At 35.5% G+C, this 10,956-nt stretch overlaps 1 protein-coding gene across 4 annotated transcripts; it reads left to right on the top strand.

Annotated features, from left to right (window-relative positions):
- Nucleotides 1-6,013: 6,013 nt before the first annotated feature.
- Nucleotides 6,014-8,477, top strand: LOC127789028 (uncharacterized). Of its 4 annotated transcripts, none has more exons than XM_052317771.1 (3): nt 6,014-6,926; nt 7,045-7,101; nt 7,218-8,477. In XM_052317771.1, exons 1-3 carry the CDS (start codon nt 6,115-6,117, stop codon nt 8,290-8,292), a joined length of 1,944 nt encoding a protein of 647 aa, XP_052173731.1. In that variant the 5' UTR covers nt 6,014-6,114; the 3' UTR covers nt 8,293-8,477. The 4 variants fall into 4 exon arrangements, with proteins under 4 accessions (XP_052173731.1, XP_052173732.1, XP_052173733.1 ...); XM_052317772.1 differs by having other exon boundaries at nt 6,015-6,926; nt 7,221-8,477; XM_052317773.1 differs by having other exon boundaries at nt 6,016-6,926; nt 7,045-7,119; nt 7,221-7,352.
- Nucleotides 8,478-10,956: the final 2,479 nt, after the last annotated feature.

The following is a 10,956-nucleotide window of genomic DNA, read 5'->3' as shown; positions in this document are numbered from 1 at the left end:
GTAAGGAAGGAAGAGAGAGAGAAAATATATATAGAGAGAGAGAGAGAGTGAAGATTAAGGTTCACTACAAGAAACAAGTTTTTTAGTGGAGACTAAGGTCGTCACTAAAAACCCAAAAAGCCGGCACTAAAAGTATTAGTGAAGGCTAGACAAACCATCATAAGTCGTCACTAATGCCCTCGTCACTAATGTAATTAGTGACGATAAAACTGGTCGTCACTAAAGTTAACCCATTAATGACAGTTAATATGGTCGTCACTAATGTAATTAGTGAACCATAATGCTAGCCGTCACTAATGGCAACCCATTAGTGACAGTCATACGTGGTCGTCACTACATGTTGACCGTTACTAAAATTAACTCATTAGTGACACGATGTCGGCCGTCACTAAAGTTAACCCATTAGTGACGACGATGTTGGCCGTCACTAAAGTTAACCCATTAGTGACGATAATGTCGGCCATCACTAAAAGTGGTTTACCCATTAGTGATAACCATATGCGGCCGTCACTAAAAGTGGTTTTAACCCATTAGTGACGACCATATGTTGCCGTCACTAAAAGTGGTTTACAATTTCACCTTTTTTGACCTACAACCTACACCATGTACATAGTACACTTACTTTACAAATTTACGAACACCTATTTTACAAAATGCTACAAACTATCACAATATATGAAATATATTGCTATACAATCATTAACAACCCAAAAGGCAAACATATATATATACTCACATTATCAACAATCAAAAACTATAATTCAAAATATCACTTTACAAAATCAATAAACCTACAAAATATGGAATGTTGAACACTATTCATCAACTAAAACATGTCATATCAGTAGAGCATCATCATTCATTACTAACCCTTCCTAATCTAACCTCTTCCATGAAGCTTTTTAGCAAGTTAAGAGTTTCTACTTGAGTTTACTCTACTATGCTTAGTTTTTCTTTCAACTCTTTATTCTCTTATCTTAGTGTTTCAATTGTTGAAACCATTTATAATTGAGAAGGAAGCTTGCCAGAGACTAAAGAAGGTGTGGGGCCGAAACCATATCCACGAACTTCACCATGCCTTTCTTTGCCCACCACTTCAAGAAAAATCTGATTTTCATCAACAGGTTCAGAAGGCTGCTCCTTAGCTCTTTAGGTTGCTATAGTTTGAATATTTTCCTATAATAAAATGTTGCACAAATAATTATTACATATTGCACTTAAACAATATTAGAAAATAATCATTTTCCACAACTAAACAATTAAGTTTGAGAACTTAGAGTGAGACAAAATTCATATCCAAACATAATTAACAGAGTTACTAGTTCCTTTTGTTTTTCTCTAAATTGTATGGATGAATGTAATATGAGAACATTTCTAGTTGGTTTTTACCTTCTTGGATTGGGCCTTGCAAGGAAGAACTTTAATTTTGATCCATAATAAGATTTCATAAAAAGATTATAATTATTTTGATGATATCAAGAATAACAAAACAACAACATAAACTTTAAAAGTAACTAAAATGCTTACCACAATTTCTGCTAACGTCGAATCAACCATTGACTCATCTTTCTTTTTATGTGTCAAGTAAAACATTTATACTTCTGTTGGGTCATGTCCTAATATTTGAGCCTGGATTTAAGTAATTATCAATAAAAAGGTATTTTTAATTAATAGGTAAAAAAATACTACACAAAATGAGATGTAATGATAAAAATTAAAACATTGAAAATTTATACCTCTTCAGCTCTGACCCGAGCAAAACTTCTTGTACCAGTAGTTTTGCTCATCTTTAACTTTGATCGATTGTCCTTATTTCGAGCACATGTGGCCTTGATGTCAAGTTATATGAAAAAATTAATTAATCAAATAAAAAATCTTAAAGAATTTTCTTACTTTATAAGTAAATAATAATAAATACAAATATACTAAAGCAAACACCCTTCAAGTGTAGTATACCTGAAACTCCGGTGAGCTCAACCAATGCACAAAATCTCTCCATTGCCCTCTCTCAATGTCTACTGGACCCATTTGAATTCTCTCTTCATCTGTGGTGTACGTGTCGTAGTATTTGACCTTCAATCTATGCTTGTAGTTTGCAAACTTGTTTCCCATTTTTTTTATAATCCAATTTTTCCTATTTTCGTTTTCTTCAAACTCAAATTTGTCCTATCAAAAAAAGGAATATATCAAAAAAAGAATTAAAAATGACTATATCTATTATAAATTTTGTCTATTGACCTTACCAATACATATGAATACATTTTAGCTTTGTTAGCTTGAGGAACATCTTCCCACCGTTTGCAAGTTATTGGAGCATCCTCACATACTGCAACAATCTTCCCTAAGTAGCTTGCAAACATGTTTGTATTTGGACCTATTACTTGACTATAATTGTTAAACTGTAATGGCAATTTCTGACCAGACGCTAAACTTGTGAGTTCCCTATTTTTGGTATTCCCCTGAGTTCTTTTTCTTGAGATAGACCATATTCATGTTAGACTAAATACAATATAATTAACATAATTAGGAAAAAAATTAGCTCAATATAAATTAGGTAATTACATTATAAATTAAACTTAATTTTGACCTGCACTTCCAGCGGAAGAGTTTAAAGGAGGCAATGATGAAGGAATTGATGAACTTGGTGATATAGACAGACTTTGATCAACACTTAGAGAAATATGTGCACTACTCGCCATTAGCTACAAAATGCATCAACACAAATGAAAATTGCACTATCATGTTATTTTTATGGCATTCTTTTTCAAAAAAGGTAATGATTTAATATTTTATTTTTCAATAAGCAACATCACTTAAAAAATATTAAAAGTTTATATATTATTTGGGAGAAGTTGGGGAATTAGCTTGGATTTCAAAAGTTAAATCCATTATAGTTTTGGATTTCAAAAGCCATTCAAATATATCTTTGAGTCTTTGGAGTCCATGGCTTAGATTGTGATTGGTTGAAGAAATCTATAAAAGGTACAATGAGTTGTTCTCAAATCATTCCAAGAAAGCAAGGTAAGTCCTTTTTTTTTTATAATCCTGTAGAGGGAGAAGAGAAGGTCGCGTAGGTTCAAACGGGAGTCGAATCGGAGTTAAAACGATAAAGATGTGGGCGAAATACGAAAACGACGCAATACTTTCCGAAATCTGGTAGCAGCGCGTGAGATACATGCGCTGGAAGTGGCTGCACGTGAAGACGCGTGAGCCACCTTCCCGAGACGCATGAGGGCGCATAAGAAACCCATTTTCCTTTAAATTTTTCAGTTATGCCCCTACTTTAATGCCCCTCAACCCTATATAAAAATGTTTGAGGTTAGATTTACCAAAACGCGTGTTTTCTGCAGAAACCTAGGCCGTTTGCTGTGAAATTATACCGTCCAAGATATAAACCAACAAGGTGAAACTCCTACACTCTAAATCTTATTTTTTATTCTCTTATGAGAGACTTCTATTGCAGGAGACGTATTTTGTGAAGTTCCTATACGTAAACTCTTGTTATTCTCTTACGTGAAATCATGTTGCATATAAAAATGTATTTTTCTGGAAAATATATGCTATTGGCTTTTTAACTGTTGCATTTATAAAATTCGTATGGCCATACTATTGTACCTATTTGTTGTTGGCCGAAGGCAAAAGTCAGATATCCCTCGAGAGGCTCTATGCGTGCTCCATCGAGAAAGCTCTCGTGGGGAAAACTGTCAGCCTAAGGAACAACGGATGTGGTGTTTGCATGAGTGCTATGAAGTCGAGCCAAAGTGACATGGTTAGGGACCTCCCAAGAGGCGCTATGCGTGCGCCATTGAGAAAGCTCTCGTTGGAGGAGGCTGATATGTTCACGAGACACTTCGAAGTAGTTCTCACTGTCTTCTCATACATTTTATACCTAATCATGCATCGATATAAACTGTTTTTGGAGTTTCTCACTAGAAGATTCATCTTCTAATTGGACTATGTTCTTGGAATATTCAAACATTCCAGGTTCGACAAGCGGCTCTAAGGGAAAGGAGGTAGCTGAAGAATTAGTTTAAATTACTGTCTGTAGTATGATTAGCATATTTTTATTTATGTGCGAACTTATGTAATTTTGGATATGTTTAAGATGCTCAGTTATTACTTGATGATGTCCATGTAATATATTTTGTAGACGTCTTGAACAATTTTATGATAAATAAAATATTATGGTTGTGAACCATATCAGGTTCAATCTAACTTCCGCATTCGAGATTTTAACGCATGTCTTAACTATACGATTAATGGGTTTGTTAAGTTGAGAAGGTGTAAATTAGGATTTTTTGAGATATTGTGTGATGTATAACAGCTATTGTGATATGAAAAAAATTTTATATCCCCGAAATCATAAGTTATAACATGCTCGAGAAATTTGAGGTGTTACACCGCACCTCGCAGTGCGGAGGATTGTACAACCTCCTCACCACGAGGTGCAGAGGATTCTCAAACCTCCGCACCTCACGGTGCAGAGGTTCCACGGCCACAGTTGCCATGGCCGCAGCCATGCGTGTGTGTATATATATATATGTGTGTGTGTGTATATATATATATATAAATGTGTGTGTGTGGGTTGGTCATGGCCGACCCACTCTCTTTCTCTCCCCAAGGTGGGTCGGCTTCCATGGCCGTGGCTGCCATGGCCACGGCCATGAAATCGTGTGTGTATATATATATATATGTGTGTGTGAGTATATATATATATATGGTGTATGTGTTTGTGTGTATATATGTATATAGTGTAGGAGAAAAAGAAAAAGCTGAGATGGTGGTTGGAAGAAATAATGGTGAGGTGGTGGTTGGAGAAAATAATGGATTGGGGTTAAAATAAAAAATTAAAAATTAATACATAATTTTATATATACTAAATTGTGAAGAGTAATTTATCGAATTGCCAATAAAATTTTCTCTACACCGACGAGGGAGGAGAAAGGGACAAGAAAAGCTAACAATTGCGCCCCAAAGTCTTGTTGGATCTGACATTTTCAAAATGATTCTATCTGATCGTTCACACCGACGAGGGAGGAGAAAGGGACAAGAAAAGCTAACAATTGCGCCCCAAAGTCTTGTTTGATCTGACATTTTTGCCCACTTTATCCTATTAGCTTCCGTAGTTAGAAGAGATGAATGAAGATGCCTCAAAAGTCAAATCACCGTGAGTCCCTGGGGCTGGGGCCTACTGCCGGCGAATTAAAAAATATATAATAAAGTAAAATATATTTAATAAATCTAAATCAACTGCCAATTAAATCATCAAATTAATTAACTATTTGGCCGGACAATTTGGACAATCACTCCAAGGCGCCGGCGGCTGCAATGGTGGTTTCTATGCTCGCCCCAACTCCGATTGCTGGTTTTTGACGCACAAACGGTGATTTTTTTTTTTTTTTTTAAGAGAAAGTGACTTGAGGATAATTTGATAATTTAGATTACCATCTAAGATATTTTTGTAATTGTCAAAATTACCAAAATAATCACATTGCGACAAAATACAAGCAAACGTCACTCAAAGACAAGAATAAGTGGCCACCACCACCCACATTTCATGTTTTTTTATTATTATATTATTATTTCATGAGAGTGATATGTAATCACATTAAACATATTATTGTAATATTATTTTGATAATATTTTTTATATGAAATTTTATAAAAATACATCAATTTTATTGAGTTTTACATCAATTTTATAAAATTTGAAAACTGTTATTGCTTTTGCAAACAAAATTAGTTGGGTCAGTCTGAAAGTCCAATTTTAACCAAAAGCATAGATGTGAAAGCTAAACCATGAATATGTTCATATTTTTTAGATACAGAAATTCATCAGTCTCCCTGCAAATTAAAAAAAATATATAATAAAGTAAATAAATTTAATAAATCTAAATCAACAGCCAATTAAATCATCAAATTAATTAATTATTTGGCCATCAGACTGACACGCAGATGAGGACAATTTGTGAATATGGACGAGAGAAGAGTTTGAATTCCACTTTACCAGAGAGTTAAAATTGTAACATAAAGGCACAAAACAGATAGAGAGAACGATGGAAAAGTAGAAGAAGAAGAAAGGGCAGAGAAACAAAACCCACGGACAGAGAGATTGATGGATTTACAAGGAGAAATTGAGGGGAAAGATCTACTAATAATTCAGCACCCGGTCCATGATCACCCACTGGTTCTCAGAGAATCACTCCAAAGCCACGGCGGCTGCTATGGTGGTGGAAGTGTCCAAGTTTACTGCGATGGATGCAGGAAACCAATCTCTTCTTCTTTTTCATCATCATCATCATCAGGAGTAGGGGGAGGAGGAGGCACTTTCTATGCTTGCACCAACTCCGATTGCTGGTTTTTGCTGCACAAACGCTGTGCAGAATTGCCCCCCAAAATCGAGCATCCCTCTCACCTGGACCACGCCCTCACTCTTTCTCACTTTATCTTAGATAATCATAGTTGCGATGTCTGCGATTCCAGCATCGACGGATTCCTATATCGTTGTTCCGACTGCGACTTCGATGTCCACGTACGCTGCGCTTCAATAGCGCTCCATATCCAAGATAGGGTCGATGAGAACTACAAGATTCACCAACACCCGTTGATTCCCATTGAGGTGGAAGCCCAGGTCCCCTGTGCTGCTTGCGGTAGAGAACATAAAGGCAAATCCTATCTTTGCTCCACATGTGGCTTCTGGGCCAATCAGATTTGTGCTTCCGCGCCAACCACCGTTGACCTCCACATCCACCCTCACCCCTTCACTCTCTTCCGTTCTTTTCGCTATAGTCATCAGAAGATATGTATAATCTGCAATGAGGAAGTGAAGACAGCATCTTGGATTTATCGTTGCTCGGAGGGATGCGGGGATTCTGTTCATGTAGGTTGCTCGCTGTCGGAGAAGGCTAAGAATTCCAATTCCAACAAGTAAGCTATTCTCTTCTGCCCAGCATGCTATACGCTAACTAGATATTTTTTTATTTGATTAATTTGAATAAATATTTTCTCTACCCAAGCAAGTTTCATCCTTTTTCTGTGCTTCCAGGGATATCCAACCAAACCTTCATTCGGAATCAACAAGCTATAAAACTGAGATACCCTCGTGAGCATTTTTCCCCTTGTAATTGGAAATTTCCCTTTTACTCAATGATATTTAATTGGTCATATTCTCTTCTCGCATTGTGGTTTTAGAGATCTCAAAGAATATATTATTCTTAGCAGTTGGCCAGTGCCAGATGAATCTACCAAATTAATGACCCAGTTGATCAAGAAGCTCAGCTTACAAGGCACGCATGAAAGAGCCACCAAAATCCTTCGATGCAAAAATGACCATCAGTTGATTTTTGTCAATAAAAAAATTGACGAATCGAAGGATGACCAACTATGTGACGGCTGTGCACAGACCATCTCATCTCAATTCTACCATTGTGTTCAATGCAACTTTTCTCTTCACGGGTGGTGTGCTGAGTTACCTAACCAATTGAACCACAGATTTCACCAACAACACCCACTTCGCCTGCGTACACAACAACAAGAACCCATTTGCTCACATGCTTCTACCTTGATCTCAAATGTGCACACTGACAAGCTTGGGCACACACGAACGGTTGTGGACACCCTTTGTAGTAGTTGTTATATGCTCACTGACGGATTTGTCTACGGCTGCTTCACTTGTGACTTCTACCTTGATCTCAAATGTGCTTCACTTCCACGATCAATCAAACATCGAGTTCATGATCACAATCTTGCCTTGAGAAGGGAAACGAACAAAGGTCCCTGCAATGCATGTGGAGTAAATTACTTTAGATACTTTACTTTTTTTCGATGTGAAGCTTGCAATTTCGGGTTGTGCATCAAATGCGCTCTTCTTCCATCTTCAATCAGGCATAGATATGACAAGCACCCATTTGCTCTTACCTGTTCTCCCATCAAAGACCAGCCCAATGAGTATCATTGCGAAATCTGCGAGAAGGACATTAACTCAATGTATTGGTTCTATCACTGCATCAAATGCGATCAATCCTTACATCCGGAATGCATATATCCGATTGAACGATATATGATTATGAAGTTTGGGGCGCGATTCGAAGTAAATTTTCACTCCCACCTTCTTAGTTTTGTTCGCGGCCCCAAGGCGGGGGTCTTAGCCCCTTGCCATGGTTGTGGCCGTCATTTCGAAGCATTAGACTACATGGCCTATGAATGTGAGCAATGTGATTTTTGGATGCACCGTTTATGTTTTTATTCCTTTCAAAAAATAAAGCTCACCACTTCAATGACTCCACCAAACTAAGGATTTTCTTAGTTTGTGGTTGGTTGTTTAGAAGTTGGAGACTCTTCTTCCTTTGGAACATATTTTGTCCTCCGGTTGCCTAAGGATCATATAGTAATTGTCCTTTAATTAGTTAGGCACCTTTGGTACATGATTCTCTCCATATATCTTTCTATTTGGTTTATGATTGATGTCATTTAAGACTATATTTTGCCTTCAATTGTCTTTCTCTTAGATGAATAATGTTCAGCTGTCTTTGTTCTTTGGAAAGACTTGGCTTTATCTTTAATAGATGTATTTCTTTATCTAAGAAAAAAAATGAACATATTCATGGTCTACCTTTTACATCTATGCTTCGAGTGTATGTTTCATAGATGCCATTAATTATTTGGTTAAAATCCAATTTTCAAACTAACCCAACTAATTTTGATTAATCCAGTTCGATCTTTTTCTAAATTTAATTTGTTTGAGTTTCTTATATTGAAATAGTTATTTGTGTTTATAGTTTTGATTTTTTATTCAGTTTTTAACATTAACGTTACAATTTTAACCAAATTAACACAATTGACTAAAATATATAATTATTTTACAAAAATATTAATAAGTTTTAATACTCTTCATGTTATATAAAATACTGATATCTAAACAACAATGGTATCCCAACATCTTCCATTTTAATAAACTTGTTCTAAATTCAAAATTGCTCGTGATTTTTCCCTACTCTTAAAACAAAAATTAATTGCAAAAGCAAAAATAGTTTTCAAATTTTAAATTCATCACAATTCTTCCATTGCACTCAATGTAACTTTTCTCTCCACTAGTGGTGTGCTTAGTTACCTAATAAATTATAACACGTACTTCACTCAGAACACCCACTTCACTTTAATACACGAGAACATCTGGATTTTTTTTTCAGGATTTTTTTCACGCCTACTGTTATAGCTATGGTATGCCCACCAATGGGTTTGTCTTCGACTGCTCCACTTGTGCCTTCCTCCTTAATCTCAAATGTACTTCACTTCCACTAATATGTTGTGATGAAATTGCTTGATCTATATTGACTAATGTGAAGATGTATTTATAGTAACATGCAAACTAATACTCAAAAGGATTCAAATCACAATAAATTCATTATTTTTTGCCACTTTAACTATTACCAAACGAATTGTCGGTTTGAAAAAATCAATATGAATTCAAATGTCGATATGTCTATCACTTCAAATAGTCAATTCATCAATTATTATTGGTATCAATTTGAGTGATGAGATCACTTAAAATGATTCTCTTTGATCTTTACCTGTATTTTTGGTCTCGTGTGATCGTTCATATTAATAAAAAGTGAAATTGCAGATAAAATCACTATGTGAGAAAAAAAATGTGACCAATTAAATATTATTGGATAAAAGAGAAAATTTCGTTTAAAAGGGAAAAAATGCTCACGTGGGTATCTGAATTTTATGACTTGTTGATTCCAAACGAAGGTTTGTTTGGATATCCCTAAAAGAATAGAAAAAAGATGAAACTTGGTTGAGTAGAGAAAATACTTATTCAAATTAATTAAATAAAAAAAACATCTAGTTAGCATGTAACAGGACGAACAATAACCCCAATATGCTCTCCCTTGAGATAACATTTTTACAACACACTTGAGATAACATTTTTACATTAGTATAAAGTGTCAACGTAAGTGTATACTACACTAACGTAAGAATGTTACCCCAAATATATATTTTTACTAGGAGTACTGTCCAAGTAGCCTTTCCTTTTAATAAATTGTAACTCAAAATTTACTCATCAGTTGGCTTATCATTTAAACAACTTGTTGGAAAATGGTAGTTTGAGAGGGAAGGGAGAGACCCATGGAACAAAGATTCTTTTTCTTAACAATTGCCCAACTAGGGTGAATTGTTAAAAAGGGAAAAAGACATTTTTCTCCTCTCCCCCACACAAGATATGGCCAAGCTGGCTAAAAACTAAATGTGTGTTTGATTGCATTATCTAAAATTTAATTCTAAGTAATATTGCTTAGAAAACAAAAATCATCCCACTCTCTTGGAAAATGAATTCCATGAAAAGAAACTTTAAATGCTTGTACCATATATATTTTTCTATAAAAAATTTAAGTATGTTTGATTGTTTTTCATAGAAAATGTGTAATAATTACATATTTTCTATGATAAATGTGTGCAATCAAACACACTCTAAGAGAAGATGGTGATATCTTGGGAAATAAGGGCATATTCTTTTCGGTGACTTCAGTTCGTTCTGAGTTTTTAATTTTGTAAAATATTGAAAATGTGTTTCTTTTGTTATTTTCAAAAACACATTTTCTAAAATAATTGAAAAGTTTGTAAATGAAATCTAAAATAACAAAATATTGTTTTGGATATTTTCAATAAAAATGCACTGAAAACACAAAAATACAAAGAACAGCCTTCCCAACCTCCCAAAATCTTAACAGAACTCAATTTCTTCTCTCTCTCCTCTTTCCTCTCTCTCTCTCTCAAGCATCGGCCGTCGACTACCCCACCATCTCCATCGCTACCATGAGCCACTGTCGACCTCGCTCGCCATTGCTGAAAGCCACTGTCGACCACCCCCCGACCATTCAATCTTGCTGGTTTAAACCGTGGGTCCCCTTTCTTCTCTTGATCGCCCCCGTCATCTCCGTCACCTCCATGAGCC

Source organism: Diospyros lotus, chromosome 13 (genome assembly GCF_014633365.1).
Source record: "Diospyros lotus cultivar Yz01 chromosome 13, ASM1463336v1, whole genome shotgun sequence".
Lineage (NCBI taxonomy): Eukaryota > Viridiplantae > Streptophyta > Magnoliopsida > Ericales > Ebenaceae > Diospyros > Diospyros lotus.
Note: the sequence above shows the minus strand (reverse complement) of the source record. Positions and strands in the feature narration are given on the sequence as shown.

Excerpts from the sequence above, each read along its gene's own strand:
- LOC127789028 (XM_052317771.1), top strand. The coding sequence starts at position 6,115 with ATGGATTTACAAGGAGAAATTGAGGGGAAAGATCTACTAATAATTCAG. Across the intron at positions 6,927-7,044 it reads AAGAATTCCAATTCCAACAA|GGATATCCAACCAAACCTTC; the intron begins GTAAGCTATTCT and ends CTGTGCTTCCAG. Across the intron at positions 7,102-7,217 it reads TATAAAACTGAGATACCCTC|CAGTTGGCCAGTGCCAGATG; the intron begins GTGAGCATTTTT and ends TATTATTCTTAG.